General features: G+C 49.9%; 2 protein-coding genes across 10 annotated transcripts in view; both read right to left on the reverse strand.

The window, feature by feature from the left end:
- Positions 1 to 1,841: 1,841 nt before the first annotated feature.
- Positions 1,842 to 7,645, reverse strand: LRRC3 (leucine rich repeat containing 3). The gene is made up of 2 exons (XM_066370032.1): positions 7,495 to 7,645; positions 1,842 to 6,714 (listed from the first exon to the last, which is right to left on the reverse strand). The coding sequence occupies exon 2, from the start codon at positions 6,583 to 6,585 to the stop codon at positions 5,812 to 5,814; it is 774 nt and encodes a 257-aa protein (XP_066226129.1). The 5' UTR covers positions 6,586 to 6,714; positions 7,495 to 7,645; the 3' UTR covers positions 1,842 to 5,811.
- A 9,751-nt stretch (positions 7,646 to 17,396) lies between these two features.
- The window catches only part of TRPM2 (transient receptor potential cation channel subfamily M member 2), a 52,857-nt gene continuing 48,538 nt past the window's right edge, over positions 17,397 to 21,715 (reverse strand). For 8 of the 9 annotated variants that reach the window (XM_066370037.1, XM_066370042.1, XM_066370039.1 and 5 more), the window contains exons 31-33: positions 21,088 to 21,189; positions 19,194 to 19,310; positions 17,397 to 18,708 (exon numbers count right to left, since the gene is read on the reverse strand). In XM_066370037.1, coding sequence (XP_066226134.1) covers positions 18,583 to 18,708; positions 19,194 to 19,310; positions 21,088 to 21,189 — 345 coding nt within the window. In that variant the 3' untranslated portion in view covers positions 17,397 to 18,582. The remainder of the gene's footprint in view (positions 18,709 to 19,193; positions 19,311 to 21,087; positions 21,190 to 21,715) is intronic. The other variant, XM_066370036.1, reaches the window with a different exon arrangement.

Genomic DNA, 21,715 nt, shown 5'->3' on the forward strand with positions numbered 1-21,715 from the left:
AGGGCCTGGCCAGGTCCTTCTCGTGGGCTGCTAAATGGTTAAAACTGGGCCAGATGAGAATGCACACTTGGAAAAACTCAGTCTTGGGGGCTTCATTGTTGTGACATCCAGACTGATAGGCTCTGATTTGAAGACCACTTCTTGGCACAGGGCAAGACAGGAAGTTTGGTATATTCTGGGCCTTTGCTCCAATGACTTTGTGGTGGATACAGAGAGACTACAAGGCACCAGGGAGCTTGGCGTGGTGCAAGACCCCATTGACCGCTCATGCAGGGTGACCCACTGATCAACACCACTAGCCCTGAGCATCTCCCTGCAGAGAGACAGCAGGACCCAGCCCTGGCATCCAGAAATGGGCACAGAGGGGGTGGTAACTAAGTAAGAGACAGTGGGGAGTGCTGGGGGTTCTTGGGAGCTGGTGCATGTCTAAGGGGGCCACCTCCAGCTCATTAGTGTGGATGGGAAAGGTGCTGGTGGGAGCTAGCAGGGCAGGACCTAAGAGCTGGGCCGGAGGACGTGACCCTATGTGCCCACCCTGCACATGGCCCCCTCAGGGAAGTCCAGTGCAGACGTAACTGCTGCTCAGATCTGACAGGTCCTTATCATTGACTTTCTGGAAGCCTGAGTGTGCGTGTGGTGGGGTCAGGGGTGAAGGGAGGAGGGTGGCAGGACCACAGCAAGGTTCTCATCAGGACCTGACCAGGAGGCCAGTGTAGGAATGAGAATGTGATAAGAGACTTTCAGCAGGTGACAACTCCGTCTCCTGACTCTTCTGGGGATTCGCTTGCCACAATTACAAACTGGGTGAAAGAACAGTCACAATGTCTTAAAATAAATGCAATGGGTTCCCTTTGGGGTTTTCTCTGCATCTTAATTGCTCCGACTTCCTGTCTGGCTGCTAAAGCTTTGTGGATGGCCACCAGACGTCTGTCTGCGGTTCACTGCTGCCCAGCCACCTGGTCACACCTCAGCTCAGTACTCCTGTGACCTTGGGCAAGTCATTTAATCTCTCAGTGCCTCGGTTTCCCCATCCGTAAGAGCTGGCTGCTAACACTGCCTCTGGAATCAGCTTCTTACTGGAGGCCTCTATCCACCTGCTCCCTGGCAGTTTCTCCGTCTACTTCTTCTGTGGCACTTTCTCTGATGCTCCCTCCTGTCCAGAAGCAGCTGAGCTCACAGGAAAGGCCAGCCTGGTAGTCTTGTCACTCTTGGATGCTGCCTCTCCACCTCTCTGCACAGAACGGCAGGCCAACATCACCAGTTGTGCTCAGTAGCCAGACCTGATAGCCAACCCCATGTCCACTCCCTTTCCTGACAGTGTTGTTGCCATAGTTACAGATGCAGCAGCTTAAGTGCTCAGCTCCCGCTCCAGCATCCCAGACTGGACTGCGAACCTGGGCTGCTCTGCCTCATGCACTGGCCCCTCTTCAGTCTGGGGCTAAACCTAGGACTCACCTCTCTGTGTTGACAACGCTCCAGGGCTCATGTCTCCCAGAGTGAGAACTTCCAGGTTTGGGTGTCAGAAAGCTGGCTTCTGACCCAGTTCTGTTCCAAACAAGCCAACTCCCAAGTTTGTCATTTCCCCCTCCAGGCCTCACAATCCTGTGTTTCTCATTTGAAAAATGAAATATTCTCTATCTGCCAGGCTACTACAAGAATTAGCTGAGGCCTCTTATGAGCAAGCCCAGCCCTATATGTGCTGTCCAGTGACTTCATAGCTGTAGCTCCCTTTCCAATGCGTGGCCTGCCTGGGCCACCCCAAGGCCTGACAGCAGCTGCTGACTTCCACGCCGTGTCCCACAGGCTGTGCGGTTGGGTCTCACTCCCTGACCCAGCTCCTCTGTGCCACGGGCTCACAAGTCTGCCTCCACAGCATGGCTGGAGCTGCAGTGAAGGGAGGTCTGCAGGAAGAGCTCTGGGTCAGGGGAGGAGGGGCACAGAGGTGTAGACAAGAGAATCTGCTCCAGCTGACTTAAGCACAAGGAGGTTTATTGAGGGCTCACAGACATGGGAGAGGATGGTGGAATCAGACTTTAGATGGAACTTCCAGGAGGATGACTCCAGGAGCCACCCCAGGCTGCTGCCATGGCTGGGGATTGCCTCAAGTCCAGAACATTCCACCTCACCACAGTCTGTGCCAGCAGACCTGCCTCCTCTCCAGGAAACTCAGTCCAGGATCAAAGTTTGCTGCAAACACTTCTGCCAAAGGTCTGCTGCACGGGAGCTCCCAGGCTCCTGTACTGCCGAGTGGATCTTGGTTGGGGCACATGAGGGAGTCTCTATCTTCCCTCCTCTCACTTAAAAAAGTAAAATAGAAAATAAATAAATAAATAAAACTGTCATCCACCTTCACTTCAGGGCTTGGCGCGCCGGGGCAGGAGGCTCTCCCTAGAACAAAGGCCCTTCCAGGAGAGGAGCCATTTCAGGCATCCGAGTCTGCCAGCCCCAGCCACGCAGTTGCCCCTGTAGTGTGTGCCCTGCCCTCCCACGGCCTGCCACCAGCTTCTCCAGGGGCCTGGGAAGGGCTTCTGGAGCCGAGCTGGGAACCTCTTGTGCAGGGACCTCCTGTCCCCAGAGCCCTCCCCACCAGAGATAGCTCTGTGTGTCAGGATGGCTTTGCTGGGGGCCCAGCAGTACTTTGGCTCATCCCCCATCCCTGAACCACATAAGAGAGAGACTTGGTGGCCGTATGGGGGTCTAACAACCCTAGAAGGAAGAAAAACTGGGGTGTCAGGAGGCCGTGAGCATGGGGCAGGCCCTCCTAGGGTCTAGGGTCAAGGTCAGGGGTGGTGCTCTGGGTTCCATGAAGAGCACCCATGGTGAGGTCGGTGAGGCCAAGGACCAAAGGAACAGGAGTCACGAGTGGCCAGGCAGGGAGACCGGGCTCCTGAGGTGAGGTCCCAGGAACTCCTTCCCTCGGGGCCTGAAGCCTCCCTCAAAGCAAGAGGCCCCAATCCTGTGGGAAGGAGAGATGCCCAGCTCCACCAGAGCCAGGGCAGCTGCTAGGGCCTATCTGCTCTTTCCATTCTGCCCCACAAGGAACCCCAAAGTTGTCCCTTCTGGACCCCCAGACCCTGTGAAGGGCCTGTTACCCGGATGGCAAAGACAGCCAGGGACCACCTATGACCTATGACCGCACTACCCTCAGACTGAGGAATGGGCCAACTGAGGGCATCTCTTTTGTCATGTCACCACTATTGGCATGTCACCACTATTGGCATTGCTCAATAGAGCCTGCTTGACCCCGGCCTCTGCAGATTTAGGATGGGGTCAGATGCTGGCCCAGTGGTGCAGTGCGGGGTGGGGGAAGGCCAAGTCAAACCCAAGGGCCCATGGGGCATCCAGGAGTCCATGATCATATACGGCAACAAAGAATGTGGCAAGTACAGGCCAGGTGTCATCTTCATGGGTCCCTTAAGGGGAATGAAGGGGGAAGGGGGAGGAGAAAAACGGGGAAGGGAAGGGAGAAAAAGTTTGAAAGAGGGAGGAAAAGTTAGAGGAGAAAAGAGAGGAGAGCGTTGTACCCTGAAAGGGTTCTCAGGTGCCAGGGTCGGGAGCTCCCATGAGCAGGAAGGAGCTGGGGGTCTTAGAGTTGAGGTGCTGGTGGTCTTCCCTGGAGGGAGGTGTCCACCCCTGTGAGACTCTGTAAGGGATGAGAAGCCTGGAGGGTGGGCAGTGGGTGGAGGGGAGAGGGCCCTCTAGTGCTCCAGGTCCTTGCTCCCCTCCCCTCCCCCACAGGGTTTACATCAAGCGGAAAGTGGCCTTGGGCTAGGGGCCAGCAAAGGGGCAGGGAGGGAAGAAGCCCCACCTACTCTTCATGAATCCCTTGAAGAGCCACGTGTGGGTGGCATACAAGATCTGGGCTGATTTTACTGTAAGACCAAATGGAGTCTTTGGCAGCAAGTAGAGGGCCCCTTAAAGTGCTGAAGCCACTGGCACCCACAGGACACAAGAGGCCGTGGCAGGACCAACTTTCCCCCTATACACTAGGCCTGTTCCACTTTCTTCCCCTGACCTAGCATCATATCCATCAGGGAGACCCACAGGGTGGTGAGCTCCTAGTGTGATAGGAGCCCTGTCCCCACAGTGTGCATGTGGGATGGATGGGGAAGAGGACTCAAATCACCCATGGAGCCTGTGTCCTGCTGGTCAACCAGCAGCAGAGCCTTCCTGCTCCTCACATCATTGTACCATGAGTGGACAGACTCCTTGGTTCTGGTCGTCACTGGAAAGGTGGGCAAGACTGTCAGTTTCCTGTGGACTGGCGGCCTGTGGAGCAGCAAGTGGGCATCAATGGCCGAGCCTGAGCACTGCCTCCCATGCCCGTGCTCCTGTTCTGAGCAGTGGGCAGAGATGCGCCCGTTTGTTCACACTGCGTGTGCTGTGTACCCTTCCCCCATCCAGTGAACACAGTCGCAGGGACTTTGGGTGCGAGAGGGTATTTGGGAGCTGTTGGTGGTTTCTTTTTAATACACCGTGACTGAGAAATTACAGCCGTGTTTGGATGAGTCTTTCAGGTCTCTGTGCAGCTGCTGGAGTCTCCAGATCAACACGTAAATGTGACCCCACATTCATTTCCCACTTCAAGTTCACTCAGTCCTTTCCAAGTACAAACCACCCTCCACTGCTAATCATTTCTGAGCTTCGCCTTGATGAGGCTTCTGTCCTTAATACTTTCAGTTCACAGCAATTTATCTGTATTTGCTTCCCCACCCCCCAAAATAGTTGAAGTAGTGTAAAATATAGACATTCATACAAAAGACAGTAACAAATAAAACTTAAAAGATGAATCAGTTATATAGGTGGAGGTCAACTCTACCCTGAACGTGAAGTTATATGGGTAAGAAAATAGAGCCCTCAATTAGTTCTCAGAGTTCTGGCAGCAAAGGTGGAGAAAGAGAGAGAGAAACGGGGGTGGGGGAAAGAGCCTGTTGCTGGAGAAAAGGAGTCCCTTTAATTGGCCTTGAAACATCAAACATCAGTCCTGCACTTTGAAAGGAGATGCTTTAGGTGTCCATGAGTAGAAAAGCAAGGCACAGCGGCTACCAGAGATGACAAGCCTTCCCACAAACCAGGCACAGATAAAGCAGTGGGAATCGGGCAGGTCGAACTTGTTCTCAGGTTTCTCTCCATGGGGTCTGATTTTAGGTTTTGGGTCCGTCCCCCTTATTTTTTCCCCTCTCACTGGATTGAAATTTGGGTACAAGTGTTACTCTTACAAACATTCTGAGAATAAACACAGTTGTTCAAAGCTTAGTTTGAGCAGCACCTTTCACTTACTTCCCTTTCTAGAAAAACCTGGTCTCTACTACTTTGATCTGGAAATATTCCTGTGGTCAAACGTGTCTAGGAGATACTACAGAGATAGAGGTGAATCAGTTCCACAGTAAGGGATCACCTGTGCCAGATGAATCTGCACCCCAAACCTCCATGGGGGACATTCACACTCATGGACATGAGCCCTTCCTTCTCTGAATGCATTCACTCTCAGGGGCACCACGTGGGAGAGGCTTGCAGAGTGGAAGGGGCATTGTAATAGACAGCCTGGTTTTAAGTCCCAACTGGATCATTTCCTGTGTCATCAAGGGCAAGTCAGTCCATTTCTCCAAGCTTCAGCTTCTTCCTCCATCAATGAGTCTAATGGTAACATTACCTGACCTGAAGGGTATTGCAGTGACTCAGTGCAATTCAGGGAAGTGTTTTGTCAGAGTGTGCACTGCACAGAAGTAGCTGTGACTCCCATCTGGCTGGGGAATACCAAAAGCATGAGTCAGTCACCACCTGCCACAAAGTGATAGGATTTAGCAAGCACTAGGGTGCAGGGCTGAGGGGGTCCTTGGACAGAGGGGTGCTGGGCAGGGACTTCAGATACTCCAGGTGCCTCCTGGCATCTTCCTGGTTCTGGCGCACATAGTACACGATGTAGGTAATCACCATGGTGAACCAGCCAAACATGGTGACCAGCATGGCCACATCAGTGGTCTTGTGGTGGGTGCTGCAAAAGCTGACACCAGCATCGAGAGCCTGGATCAGCGGCTTCCCCACGTACTCCTCCTGCACTGAGGTGTGGCAGGCAATCTCATCCACCGAGTCAGGGTCCAGCTTCAGCTCCCACAGTGCCTCCTGCAGGGCACACTCGCAGTGCAGGGGGTTGTGGGACAGGCGGATCTTGGCACTGAGCTTGCCCAGGGCATCCTTTGGAATCCTGCGGATGCGATTGTGAGACAGGTCCAGCAGCCGCAGGCCACCGGCCAGGCCAGAAAAGGCAGTGGAGCCGATGGTCTCGATGTCGTTCTGAGACAAGTCCAGCTCTCTCAGCTGGCTCAGGTGCTGGAAGGCTCCATTGGGGACACGGGCAATTTTGTTGGCATCGAGCTTCAGGAGCACAGTATTGGCAGGGATGTCCTTGGGGATCTCCTGCAGGCCACTTGCACTGCAGTGGACAGCCACGGCCCCATCGTGGTCAGGGCACTGGCAGCTCTGTGGGCAGGAGGTGCCCAAGCGCAGGCAGAAGAGGAGAAGAAGGCAAGACCCTCCCATGGGGGCTGGCATAGAAGAGAGGCTCTGTTTGCCCATGGGGCCCATCCTGACTGCACCTGGGAACAGACCGCACACTCCTCTGGCTCACTGCTGTGGATCTATGCTCTTCCTCACTCCCCTGGCCACTGCTGTACAGGTGACCATCTGACACAGACATAAACTCTTGTTCTTCACCTGCCAGGAAAAAGTGTTCGCTTTCAGTTCTAAAACAGGAGCAATCGGCATAGTCCACGGTGGTTCAGCTGGGACCTGGGGCACACTTTGACTTTTGGGGGATATCACAGGCAAATTGAAGCCTCTGACTAGTGGGTGTGTGTGTGTGTGAGGGGGGATCTCTGTAACTTATTTCTATTTCTAGGAATTCTCAATGCCACCAGAAGAGCAAGGGCAGGTCCTGTTGACCACTGGGGGGGGGGGGGGGAGCAACCATCAAAATGGTGCAAGAACCCTGCTGCCTGCCCTGGACACAACCTAGAGCCCAGAGACCTGGACAGCACTGAGTGATGGCAGACTGGGATCCACCCCCTCCGAGTCTCTCCCGGCTGGGAATAAGGAGGACTGAATGCAGCCCTACCTAATCTGCAACCACTGGGAACCAGCAGGGCGCTCATCACTCCGGGCCAGGCTGCTGTAAGAAGCTTAGCACTTTGCTAATTTTGACAACCCTTAAAAATTATAATAATAAATAAAGCTCTTCTCCGTCAGCTCAAATAGAAATAGCCACCGGGCACTTACACCGGGGTCGGCGCCTTTTATTTTAATTATGCTTGAAAGGGAAGGAAAATGAGAAAAGAGAAAAGCCAAACCCTGGGCGCTCACTGCGCTGGGGCGTGGAGTGGCGGGGCCGCGCGGGGCCTGAGCTGGTGGAACTCAGACCCCAGGACTCGGGGACCCGCGGGTGGGTAACAGACAGGGGCGCGGTGTCCACACTCCCAGGAAGGGCGGGGGCTTTACCTGCGCGGCCGCATCCGGAGGCTGCTCTGCGCGAGTCTCTCCGCGGCTCAGAGCCCGACCCGGCGCAACACCCGGGCGCGGCGGAGACCCGAAGGCCCGCGCCCACGACCACCACGGTTCTAACACACGTTGCTCGGCCTAAACTGGGCGGGCGGGGCCTAGGGGCGGGGCCGGGCCGGGGCGGGGCCAGGGCGACGCGGAAACCTGAGAGACAAGGGGAGCGGGACCTGGGGCGTAGTCTGTGCAAAGGCGTGGGGCGGAGCTGGGGGGTGGATCTTTTGGATGGGTGTGTCCCCGGACGTGGGCGGGACCATGGGCAGGGCCTGAGCGGGGCCGTGAGGAGGAAGAGTCCCGCCCAGCCCAGGTCCGCTCGGGTCCATACTGCTGCTCCGTGCAGATAGCGAACCTCCTCCTGGCGCTGGCACCCGGATGCATGGGACCTGGCGACCCTCTTATCATCGCGAAGCCCTTGTGGTGGTGCGTCTCTCTTGCTGTGCGTCCCTCGAAGGCCTGATGCTAGCGGCCCCCAAGGCCGGTTAGTGGGTTTAGGTCTCTGTTCACCTGACTCTTCTCCTGTCCCGGGACCCTTACTCGACCCCCTTCCCTCTGTGGCTTAGGGTCCTTGCATGTGGGCCTCGAGGAGGGTGGGGAATGTGGAGACAGAGACATTTAAGCTAGGCCTGAGCCATCCTAGACCTTTTAAAAGCAGCTTTATTATGGTGTAATTGATATACAAGAAAACCATATTTAAATTTGATACGTTTTAACATTTGTATATACTCGTGAAAACATCACCACAATTGACGGAGTACATACCCCTATCCCCCGCCCCACTTGCTGTGCCCTCCTCTCCCCTCCGTACCGCCATTGCCAGGCAAGCACTAATGTATCTGTCACTGTAGATCAGTTCGCATTTCTTACAATTTATGTAAATGAGATCACAGATATGTACTCTTTTGTCTAGCTTCTTTCACTCAGCATACCGTAATTACTTTGAGTTCACTCGTGCTAATGTGTTTATCAAGTTATTCCTTTTAGCGTTGACTAGTCATCTATCCTATGAATGTTCCACAGTTTATATATCCATTTACCTGATCATGGACATTTGGGTTGTTTCCAGTTGTTGCCTATTACAACTAAAACCATACATTGTATATTTTTTATTTGGATAAACACTCGTATTTCTCTGAGGGTTCCTAAATATCTAGGAGTGGAATGGCTGGATGACATGAAGTTGTATGTTTAATTTGAAAGAAACTGACAGAATGATTATACGACTTTACATCCCTACCAATAGTGTATGCTCACACCCTCACCAGCACTTGAAATGGTTAGCCTTTTTAATTTTAGATATTCTAATAGATGTATAGTGGTGTCTCACTGTGGTTAATTTGTACTTCCCTAGTGAAAAATGATGGTGAGTATCTTTTCATCTGCTTATTTGCCATCTATTTTCTTTAAAGAAGTACTCTGTTCAGATCTTTCACCCACCTTTAATTGAGTTGTTTTCTTATTGTTGAGTTTTGAGAGTTCTTTATATATTCTGGATACAAGTTCTTTATCAGATACATGATTTGTAAATATTTTCTGTGAATCTGTGAATTGTCTTTTCATTCTCTTAAAAGCTTTCCAAAGAGAAGTTTTTTATTTTGATAAAATCCAGTTTATCAATTTTTTTTATGTGGATCATGCTATTTGTGTTATATGAAGAAATCTTTGCCTATCTCAAAGTCACAAGGATTTTAATAGTTTAGGTTTTGCATTTAGGTTTATTATTCAACTTAAATTAGTTTTGGTATATGGCATGAAATATAATTCTAAGGTTTTTTGTGTGTGCATATGGATAGCTAGTGTTTTCCAGGTCTGTTTGTTGAAACAATTATTCTTTCTCTACTGAATTACCTTTGCACCTTTGTTGAAAATCAGTGATCCATATATGTATGAGTCTATTTCTGTATTCTCTGTGTTCAGTTGGTCTGTTTACCTATTTCTATGCAAATGTCTCAAGCTGTCTTCATTGCTCAAGCTTTAATAATTTTTGAAGTCAGGAGGTATAAGTTTTCCAATTTTGTTCTTTATTAGGTTTTTTGGTCATCCAAGATTCTTTGCATTTTCTTATGAATTTTATTTATTTATTTTTTGTGACAGAGACAGAGAGAGGGACAGATAGGAACAGACAGACATCAATTCTTCATTGAAGCACCTTAGTTGTTCATTGATTGCTTTCTCATAGGTGCCTTGACCAGGGGCTACAGCAGGCTGAGTGACCCCTTGCTCAAGCCAGCAATCTTGGGTTCAAGCTGGTGAGCTGTGCTCAAACCAGATGAGCCCATGCTCAAGCCAGCAACCTCAGGGTTTTGAACTTGGGTCCTCTGCATCCCAGTCCTACACTTTATCCACTGTACCACCACCTGGTCAGACTCCTCATGAAGTTTAGAATCAGCTTGCTAATGCTTACTTAAAAAGCCTAGTGGGATTTTGTTTGGGATCACATTGAATCTATAGGTCAGTTTGAGAAAATTAACATTTTAACAATATTGAGTCTTCAATCCATGAACATGGTATATCTTTTCATTTATTTAGAATTTCTTTTATTTCTTTCATTCTTATTTTGTATTTTCTGGTTTATGGATCTTGTACATCTTTTGTCAGGATTATCTCTGATATTTTATTTATTGTAAATGGCTTTTTCGTTTCAATTTCTGGTTTTTAATTGCTAATGTATAGAAACAAAATTGATTTTTGTATTCTGATCCTAACTTTCCTAAACTCACTTATTAGTTCTAGTAAACTTTTAATAGAAACCTTAAGATTTTCTACATATATAGTCATATTTTCTGTAAATAAAAAGATTATAACTTCTCTCTCTCCTATCTGGATGTATTTTAAATTCATTTTCATGCTCATTTGCACTGGCTAGAGACTCTAGTTTAATAATTGAACCAGAAATGAGACCAGAAGTGAGAGCTGATATCCTTGTTCCTGATATCGGGGGAAATTATTTAGTCTTTCATCTTTAAGAACAATGTGGACTGTAGATTTTTTGTATCTGTTCTTGTCAGTGTGAGGAAGTGTCCTTCTATTACTAGTTTGCTGAGAGTTTCTATCATGAATAAATGTTGGAGTTAATTAAATGTTTTCTGCATCTATTAAAAATCATTTTTTGAAATCTATTAATATGATGGATTATACTGATTGATTTTCAAGTATTAAATTAACCTTGTATTGCCTGATCAGGCAGTGGCGCAGTGGATTGAGCATCGGACTGGGATGCGGAAGGACCCAGGTTTGAGACCCCAAGGTTGCCAGCTTGAGCGCGGGCTCATCTGGCTTGAGCAAAAAGCCCACCAGTTTGGACCCAAGGTCACTGGGACTTCTGAAGTCTGCTGAAGGCCCGCGGTCATGGCACATATGAGAAAGCAATCAATGAACAACTAAGATGTTGCAATGAAAAACTGATGATTGATGCTTCTCATCTCTCTCCCTTCCTGTCTGTTTGTCCCTATCTATCCCTCTATCTGACTCTCTCTCTGTCCCTGTAAAAATTAATTAATTAATTAAAAAATTAACCTTGTATCCTTGGGATAAATCACACTTTGCCTAACTCAAAGTCACATGATATATTATCATTTTATATGTTGTTGAATTATTCAAGAAGCAGTTTTTGGTTTAATTGATTTCTCTATTGTTTTCTCTTTTTTACTGACTTCAACTGTAATCTGTATTCTTTTTTTTTTTTTACATTGGGTTTAATTTTCTCTTCTTTTTCTGGTTTCTTAAAGTGGAAGCTAGGTCACTAATTTGAGGTCTTCTTCATTAGTATAGCCTATAAATTTCCCTCTAAGTCCTGCTTTAGATGTATCCCAAAAATTCTGATATGTTGTATTTTCATATTTATCAAGTGAAAAATATTTTCTAATTTGTCTTTTAATTTCTTTTTTGATCCATGGATTTAGAAATATGTTATTTTTGTTTTCAGATATATGGGTATTTTCCAGAGATCTGTCTGTTTTTGATTATTAATTTAAATCCATTGTTGTCAGAGAAGATACTCTCTATGTTTTACACTTTTAATTTTGTTGAGACTGATTTCATGGCCTAGAAAATGGCCTGTGTTAATAATTGTTATGTGGGCACTTAAACGTGAGTTCTGTTTTTGCTCAGTGGAATGTTGATGAGATCAAGTATGGAGGTATAAATCGTGTATTCTCTATTATAACTGACTTTCTGACCATTTTCTCTGTTAATTAGCAAGAAAGGAGTGTTGAAGTCTCTGACTATGCTTATAGATTTGTTTCTCCTTGTAGTTTTGTTTTTGTTTTGTGCATTTTGAAACCTTATGGTCAGATTATGTCCTCTTGATTAACTGACTACTTTTTTTTTGTGTGTGTGTGTGTGTGTGTATTTTTCTGAAGCTGGAAACGGGGAGAGACAGTCAAACAGACTCCCGCATGTGCCCGACCGGGATCCACCTGGCAAGCCCACCAGGGGGCGACACTCTGCCCACCAGGGGGCGATGCTCTGCCCCTCCGGGGCGTCATTTTGTCGCGACCAGAGCCACTCTAGCGCCTGGGGCAGAGGCCAAGGAGCCATCCCCAGTGCCCGGGCCATCTTTGCTCCAATGGAGCCTCGGCTGTGGGAGGGGAAGAGAGAGACAGAGAGGAAGGAGAGGGGGAGGGGTGGAGAAGCAGATGGGCTCTTCTCCTGTGTGCCCTGGCCGGGAATCGAACCCGGGACTTCTGCACGCCAGGCCGACGCTCTACCACTGAGCCAACCGGCCAGGGCCTAACTGACCACTTTATCATTGTGAAATGACCCTTCTTATCCCCAGATTCTTTGTCTTGAACTCTGTCTGTCTGACACTAACAGATACTCCAGCTGTTTTTATTAAATTAGCATGGGCTACTTTCTTCCATCCTTTTACTTTTAACCTTGAGCATCTTATACTTAGTTTCCTTCGGGATTTTCATAGTGTCCTGTAGTGGAATAACCCATTGCATGGTCTTGGATGGGAACACAGCCAACAAAAAATGAATGTTTTGCCAAGAAAGTTGTTTTGTGACTTGAAGGCGGGTCACTGAAACAGGTCTATGTGACTGAAGGCAGTTGCTGGGCTTTTCTCAGTAAAACATTCTCATAAGATTTCAGTACCTTCCAAGGTTATCCCTTCAGATAAGGAGAGGAATGTTGTGGGATCCATAGAAGCAATAGCAATTAATGCCTTCTGATATTATATTGTTAGTAAGCTATCTTGCAGGTGCACTCCATGTATCTTTAAGCAAAAGTTACTCTTGATGTTATGCCAATTTCTCAGTAAACAAGCTTTTTGAAGTCTTGTGAATAAAATTAGGACACTGCATGAACTCGGGGCCATTTGCCTGAGCGAGCGGTGGTCCTTTGCTAGTCCTTGATGATTCCGTCTGCTGATCTCTCTCTCTGCGCCCCCGACTCACAACAGCATCCAAATAGCTTCCTTAATATAATTATCAACTACAAAGGGGATAAAAATAACCTTATTTTTTTTTTATTTTTTTAAGTGAGAGGAGGAGAGATACGGAGATAGACTCCTGCATACACCCTAACCAGCAACCCCTGTCTGGGGCTGATCCTTAAATCAACTGAGCTATCCTCAGCACCCAGGGCTGATGCTCAAACCAATCAGTCCACTGGCTGCAAGAGGAGAAGTGGGAGAGAAGGGGTAAAGTGAGGAGAAGAGAAGCAGATGGTTGCTTCTCATGTGTTCCCTGACAGGGATCGAACCCGGGACTTCTGCCTGCCAGGCCAATGCTTTATCCACTGAGCAAACCAGCCAGGGCCTGAAAATAATAACTTTATAGTGGAGAAACGACCTTACTTTGTGACCAAGGTTAATATCATCAGAAATAAGACAGATAGACATCATGTAGCCCTTGATTCAAGGGACTGAGAAAGACACAACACCACTGTGTGGTGTTCTTGCCCAAAATGCACAATCTGCAATTATGAGAACACTCCAGACACACTCAAATTGAAAGACCTTTATAAAGTTACTAATCAGTACACTTCAAAAATGAAGAGGTTAAAAAAAAAAAAAAAATGAAGAGGTCATTAAAGACAGAATCACTGTTATGGATTGGAAAACACTAAGGAGAAATAAGTATGGCAACTGCAGTGTGTGACCCTAGAATACACAAGGACATTAGTGGAAAATTAGTGACACTGAATAATGCCCATAGCTTAGTTGGTGATGTCCTGCTTCAATAACTCACATCTGAAGGGGTAACTGGTGTGGTTAGGCTTCAGTCTGTCTGCCTCTAGTTCTTCCCCATTTGTTCCTCATCCTCTTTTCCTAACTTCTGCTGGGTTGAATATTTTTTAGTCCATTCTCTGTTCTTAGTTGTCTCCTGTCTTTAACTGTCACTGTGTCATTTCAGTGGCTGCTTTAGAGGGTAGCATCAGGTTGCCACTTCTCATTGCAGTCCTTAGCCAGGTCACCCTCGACCACTCCGCCAGTGTGAAGGCCCTGCAGCCATCAGGGCTGGGCTGTTGTTATGCAGTTTATGTCCACATATGTAGGAACCCCACAACACTTCATTATTTCTGCCTTAAACAGCCAGCCACCTTTTACAGAGATCAAAATACTGTGAGCCGTGAAGCTGTTGATAGGTGATTGTTTGGGCAATTGAAGAGATGCCAAAGGGAGCCCCCAAATTGTGGAATATGTTGAATATTTAAATCAAACAAATTATGTAGTGACCACTAAGAAAACTACAGTGTGGATGCAGGTGAGTGGGAGGGACAGACACTTAGAGCTCTCATACTGTGCATTTCTGTTTATGGGAAGTTGAAGAGCAGGCAACACTCGTGGATGGTGGAGTGCAAGATGGGAAGGGGGCTCCTGGGGCCAGGTGTTCCATATCTTGTCTGGGTGCAGCTTGTTAACATAAGTAAAAAATATCCATCAGCTGCTCACATTCAAAATTTGTGCAGTGCCTGCCTGAATGGTGGTGGCACAGTGAACACAGCATCGGCCTAGAACACTGAGGTACTTGGTTCGAAACCCTGAGGTTGCCAGCTTGAGCAGAGGCTCACCAGCTTTAGCGCTGGCTGGGTCTCTGGCTTGAGCCCAAAGGTCACTGGGTTGAAGCCCAAGGTCTCTAGCTTAAGCAAGGGATCACTGGCTTGGCTGGAGTTGCCCAGTCAAGGGGCATATGAGAAGCAATCAATGAACAAGTAAAAAAGCTGCAACTACAAGTTGATGCTTTTCATTTCTCTCTCTTCCTGTCTCTCACACGTGTGTGCACGCATGCACTAAAAAAATAAAATAAAATTGTGCAGTGATTAATGTGTGCTTCTGTGTCCCTAACATGCCAAGTAGGTTTACTGGTCACCAGGGATTCTATATGTTAATGATGTATCCACTGATGGATGGATGGATCAATCAATTTCAGGTGCTCATGTAAAGCTGTGTGTTGAGCTGCCCTTCTGGTCCCTGGTTCTGTGGCCTGCCTCACTGGCGATGATGTCAGAGTGTCCGCGGGAGTTTCTGGCTGGCAGCCAGGCCCAGGCTGCAGAGCCCTGTGAGAGCCTGGCTCACTGTCCTCTCCTGATCATGAGGCAGTGTTCCCAAACACACCAGAAACCTTCTAATGTCATCCTGGCCACATGGTCTGCCCACTGGGCTGCCCTTCTGACTATAATTGGACTCTGGGATGATTATCTTGCCTTTTTATCCACCTGGAAATCAGGTTTCATGGCCCCAGTGATTGAATGCAGTGCTGAAACTGGTTAATTGCTTCCCCATCAGGGAGGCTGTTTTGCTGGGTGAGGTCTGAGTGCTTCTCTCTGGGGAGGAGCAAGGAGGAGCCGAGCCTATAGCATCACCAGGGCCAGATTAAATTAGGCAGACAAACAAAACATCCTGGTGAGGCCCAGACGTTGTCCTCCCCACACAGAGACGGAACAGTGGCCAGAGTGGGCCCTTCTTCTGGCCATAGCTAGCTGTCTAGGTGTGTGCTAGCTGCTTGCTCTTCTATCCTGCCCTTCCATTGAGCCTGCCCTGGCTGCCACACTGGCCCCATGTGCACATGGGGATCCTTAGATAGAACCCCAGCCCTGCTGGGCACTGTCGAGGGAAGCCAGCTCACAGGCAGGGCTGAAGCAGCCGGCGCAAAGGGACAGGACAAGGGCAGCTGGCCGGGAGCCCACTCACTGAATGGGAACCAAAAAGGCTGGGCATCTAAAGCAGAACCTTCATGGACGGATTGCCTTTGGCAAAATTGTCTCCAGCAGCTCTGGCCACTCTGAGCCTTCCCCTGCATTTAGAGAGTTCCTAGATCTCTCTGAATTCCTGGATGTCCCAGAATTCCTGGTTCTCTCCGCCTGCTCTTGAAAACCCAGATTGGAAAACCAAAAACAAGGCCTGCAATTGTTTCCCTTCCCAGCTTCCCAAGAGCACAGGGGCCTGAGCAGCGGCTGGCTTTCTGCCTGCACCCAGCCCCCCACCCCAGTCCCTCCCCCTGGTCTCTTCAGAACCAAACTGCCCCACTCACCCGGCTGCCGAGTTTCCCTGTGGAGAGCAGATGGCTGCCTTTGCTTCCTGTAGTATTTTCTTTGGGATGTCCAGGCCTGGCCCCTCTGTGGGCTCTCCCTGCACCTGCACACAGGCACGCGCGCGCACACACACACACACACACACACACACACACACACACAAGTGCTCACTCTTACTCTTGATCCAGGTTGTCTATGTTTTGTTGATTTTGTTGCTCCTTCTCAAGAACTGTTTCTTGGAGTTTTTAAAATGCCAATTATTTTCCTGTTTTATTAAATTCTACCTTAGCTCCTGGATTTATGTTGTACTGGTTTTTGAGCTTCTGGAATCATAACCTTAGACAATTTACTTTCCGCCTTTAATTTTAAGGAAAGTATTTAAAGTTAGAAATGTTCCTCCTGAGACCCCCAGCAAGTCCACAGGACCTGCTCACTGTCTGGCTTTCGGTTTGCTCCACACTAAAGGTGCACATGGGAGGGGGTGTGGAATGGTCCTCACAGGGCATGGTATCCCATTGCTTTTCTCTAGACGATCCCAGCTCACAGTCCCCGCTTGCTGTCCCAAACAGCTGGGAGTGACCCTGGGACCACTCGCAGACCAGCATCACTTGTCCTGATAGAGGCGCTGCAGCTCCCCACTGGTGTTCCTGTTGGAAAACGGGCAGCTCCAATGTGAGCAGGCGCCATCAGAGAGGGCAGAGGGCAGAGGGCTGCATCACCCAGCAGTGCCCTACCTCTCCCTCTGATCTGTTTAGGGAACTGGTCACTCTCTGTTGCAAGTGCACCAAGAGGACACACCACTAGATACATTTCAGGTACTCCTCTGGTGGATGTCCCTGTTCTAATGCTACAGTTCTAATGCTGTGGCCACAGCATGGCCTGGGTGACAAGCCGCCCATAGGAAGTTGTTGAGACACCCTTTGCTGACCAGTGAGCTCAGTCTGTGCGTGTGTGTGCATGTGCGGTGGGCTGATTGCTTGTGTCCCTCCCAAATATCCGTCTGTTGAAGCCCTGACTCCCAGTGTGGTGTATTTGAGGTAGGGCCTCTAAGGAAGTAACTCAGGTAAATGAGGTCATGAGAGGAGCCCCAAGGCAACAGGGGCAGTGTCCGTATGAGAGGAGAGCACACTGAGGACCTGCCCAGTGAGGACAGAGGGACAGAGGCCTCACCGGAAACCAGCCCTGACCTGGATGTCCAGCCTCCAAGACTGTGAGAGAATCAACGCCCATGGTTTGAGCCGTCCCATCAGCTGTACTGTGTGACAGCACCCTGAGCTCAGTCTGTGTGTTTCAGTCTCCACAATTCACCTTTGAGAAGTTCTTTCAGAAAGGACATGTAAGTTACACGTTTACAAGTCTAAAATGTCTTTATTAGGTGCTGCCACTTGAATTATAGTTTGAGTATAAGATTCTAGATAAAAGTGAAGGCCCCACGGTGCCTGAGCACCTACCTGCAGGGTGGAAGGATCCACGACAAGAGCACAGGGACACTGAGTCGCAGTTTGGGGGCTTCAAGGACAATGCTGGGGCCTGGACTAATGAAGCAGAGAGTGAAGAAGGGGAAATCATGAATTTGGACCTGAGGGGCCTGCAGGATGTCCACGAGGAGATAGCCACAAGAGATGCCCTTGGGCACAGCAAGTTTGGCTGTGGGTTGGTAGAGGTTTCAGTGGCCCAGACACAGCCCCTGACCGCTGTACATCTGTAACTTTATTTGCAGGATGCACAGAAGAGCTGGCCAGGCTGGTATGGGACAGCGATTGAATGTCGGGTTTGGCAACATTCCTGGTCCTGGTTCTCCTGATGGCTTATGCTGATAGTTTGTGACTCACTGACACTATATGGGGTGCCCCCATACACACCCACCACCCGCTCCTCCCTGGGTTCACAGGGAGTGGACAAAGTACTATGTGCAGGAGGGCCCTGCCTGGGTCCCCGAGGCTGTGCACAGGCAGGGACCCTTTCCATCTCTGGAGAAGGACTGTGCTCACCGGCTTCCGAGGGGCTCAGCCTCAATGGTGACCCGGCTGTGAACCAGGGTTCCTACGGTGCCTGCCCCAGGCCAACTAAGGGTCCAAGTCAGGTCACGATAGAGGCCATCTTGGAGGCAAGGCCTGAGGAGGCCACAAAGGACACAGGCCTTGAGCCAAGCCACTTCTGGTGGGGGATGTACTGCTCATGACAGTTACCAGGAGTGACTTGACTCAGGCCAAAGGCAGAGGCTGCCAGGAGTCTCCAGCCCCTCCGCTGGCCGCCAGCTGACCCGAGAGAGGCAGTGAAGGCTGGTGGGGTCGTGGTGGCCACTGCAACCCTGAGGAAATGCCGTGTGACTGGAACCAGTCCATCTTCTGTCTTGGCTCCCCTCTCAGGTCACCTTACTGCGCCTTCTGGTTCATGAACTCATCTGGTGGGCGACTCAGTTGGCCATGAGAAGTAGCAGATCCCCAAACCACATCATGCTGTGTTCCTTGAATGCCCGAGGTCCACAGCTGCATCCTACGCAGCCTAAGCCTCCGAGGGGGCTGGGGACGAACCAGCCTCACCTGAGTCCTCGGGTCAGTAGTAAGCCCCAAACAGAATAGCCACCTTCTGGAGGATGGCCTTGTGGTCAGCATACAGTGGGATGCGCTTATCCACGACCTGCCATCGGATGGACATCCCTGGGTCGCAGGCGTGCAGGTGCTGCAAGGACAAAGGCACAACCTGACCTGAGCTGTGGCCTCCAGCCAGACACCCCAGGATATTACTACAACTCCCGTCTGTAGGTCTTGCTGTGGGTTGTGCCTGGACTTTTATCACAGGGGAATAAAAACACTGACTTCAGGCCCAATTCAGAAGATGCCTGCAGAGCCCTGGAAATCCTCGAGTGAGAAAGAGCAGGCACCTTATTCTGAGGTCTTCTATCCTGTAAATCACACCCTGGGATTGTTCCTTGCAACCTCTTGGTCCCACTTCTGGGTTAGGGACATGTAGGTTTGTGCTAAGTACAGGGGAAAGTATCCCCATAAAGGTGTATAAACTGGCCTCCCCGGACACAAGCCTGGGGGTCCTCAGGATCCATCACAGGGTCCCTGCCAGCTCTGGCCCTGGCCCAGGAGCCCAGCAGACCTGTCACTGCAGGCCCCACATCTTCCCCCTCCTCAGAGCATGCAACCCAAGCTCCATACAGAGTTCAGCCTCTTTAGCTCCATGTCACTCTGGTCTGGAAAGTGGACACTGACAGCCACCGTCTCAATCCAGGCATTGTCTGTGTTCCGAGGGTCGTCCGCGTAGCCTTTGTACACCTGGGAGGCAATGCAGGGTGAGCCGGTCCACCCACCAGACACTGAGCCCTGCCGGTTTCCCTCCAGAGCAAGGTTCCTCACTGTCCCCACGCTCTGGCCCTGGGGTGCTCTGAACATAGCTGCCCATGGTACCCAAGCCTGACCTGGCTCTCCCTGCCTGTCCAGGTGCTCCCCAGCACAGCCCCAGCCTTGACCAACACATTATGGAGTCTAGGACCTCTTATCTCTCTCCTGACCTCTGTCCTGGCACCCAGACCTGCCTGGACTATCCTTAAAAGAATTAAAAATGATGGCGGACCTTGAAAACATTATAGTAAACAAAAGACATTAGACACCAAAAGCCTCATGCCATGTGATCCACTTAACATGAGTGTCCAGAACAGGCAAATTCAGCAACAGAACACAGGTTAGTGGTGGCCAGGGGCTGGACAAGGGGATGGAAGTGACTACTGATGGGGTGCGGGGTCTCCTTCTGGGTTGATGGAAATGTTTTGGAACTAGATAGAGGTGATGGTCACACACTGTTAATTACTAAATGCCACTGAACTATTTGCTTTCAAGCAGTTTGGATATCATCTTGAAAAAGTAATTATTTTCACAGAGTAAGGAAAAGGGAGATGGCAGTGTCCCAGAGGCACAAACCATGGGACATGGGACAAACCATATGAACCTGCTGGATTTACAGGTCAAAACCATAAGTACTAGCAATCGCCTCTTTCATCTTGACATGCGGCAGAAACAGGACAGGTGACAACTTGACACAAAATATATATAGTCTGCAAAACATTATGTGGTCATGAAAAAGAGTGAGGGAAATTTGTAAATATGGACCTAAAAATATGACCATCACCAATTACATGAAAAAGCAAAGCACAGAGAAAAGAGGCCATGCTGCATTCTTTTTGCAGGAGTGCGTGCGTGCTCGAGGGTGGACGGAGAGCTGGAGGTGGAGCCCACACAGGTGCATGAAGAAGTACACAGGTGTCTGCACCTGGCAGCACTTGGGCATGTGAGTGTAGAGGTGGCTTCACTGTTCACCCTTTATCCGGCTGCATTTTGGATATTCTAGCAAACACATGTTGCTTTTGTAATTAAGAATGGAATCAGCCCTAGCCAGGTGGTCGCAGGTTCAACCCCCCCCCCCCCCACTCAGGGCATATACGACAAGCAATCAAGGAGTGCACAACTCAATGGAACAACTAAGTGAAACAACGAGTTGATGCTTCTCTCTCTCTTCCTCTCTCTCTCCGTTGACCTCTTTCTTGCTCTCTCAAATCAGTGGAAAAATTTAAAAGAAAGAAAGAGAGAGAGACAGAGAGGGAGGGAGAAAGAAAGAAAGAAAAAGAAAGAAGAAAAGAAAAAGAAAAAAGAAAGGCTTCAATAAAGCAAATAGCAAATAGGCTCGACAAATGTGTGAGGACCCAGCTTCATGTCCCCAGCAGGACTTGGTGAGCCCAGGACTGACATCCCAAAACCCCTTTGCCCTGGGAGGCAGAGATGCTGAGGGTCCCCCTGTAAGACAGCTGTGCTCAGGGCAAGGGTGAGTGTGGGACGGAGAGGCCAGACACCAGGCCTGCTCACTTGATTTAGAGGGAAGACAATCAGGACAGAGAGGGAAGGCAAGGAGACCCCAAGCCATGGCCATGTTCCCTAGTCCCAGCTCCTTCCTCCAGGAACTCCGGGATGTGAGCCTCAGTGTCCCGTGTCCCCTGCTGTCCTGCAACTCTTGCACCCTGAGCGCATTGCAGGGGCTCAGGACACACAGAGAGACACCTACCTCTGTGCCATGCATTAGCAGGTTCTCAAAGGAAGGCCAGAACTCTCTCTGGAGGACCTGCTTCAGCTTCCGGGGCAGTGTCTCTCCTGGATCCCGGGATCCCTGAACAGAGGGAGATGGAGGCAGGTTGGCAAGGCCACTCAGGGACCCATCTCCACTGGCCACCTGCCCGACATGGGCAGCCAGCCAGAGTCACAGGCCGACTTGCATCTGGCAGCCCGAGTGTCTCAGGGCCAGAGTGACATTGCCCAGAGCCACTGTCCATGTCAGCCCACAGCAGGGTGCAGGGCCAAGGTCACTACCTTGGAGGGGCGCACGCTGGGCACCATTGCCTCCCAGTCCCTGTAAAGTAGCAGCACCCTGCCCTCCAGACCCTGGCCACCTTTGGGAGGACTGTGCTTTTATTGTTCATTTGCATTCCTCAGATCCCATCTGTCACCTCTGCTCCTCACACTGGGGTCCCAGCCACTTCTGAGGCCACCTGCCCATAAGGGTATGGCCCCTCCCCACCCCTCAGCCACCTAGGAGACCCTGCTTGTTATTCAAAGTCCTCATAGTCCATGTCCATTCTGCCTCGGCCTTTGGGACACCCTGTCCCCCACTAACTGCAGTGGCCGGGACCTGAGCA

This window comes from Saccopteryx leptura, chromosome 2, assembly GCF_036850995.1.
Source record: "Saccopteryx leptura isolate mSacLep1 chromosome 2, mSacLep1_pri_phased_curated, whole genome shotgun sequence".
Classification (NCBI taxonomy): domain Eukaryota; kingdom Metazoa; phylum Chordata; class Mammalia; order Chiroptera; family Emballonuridae; genus Saccopteryx; species Saccopteryx leptura.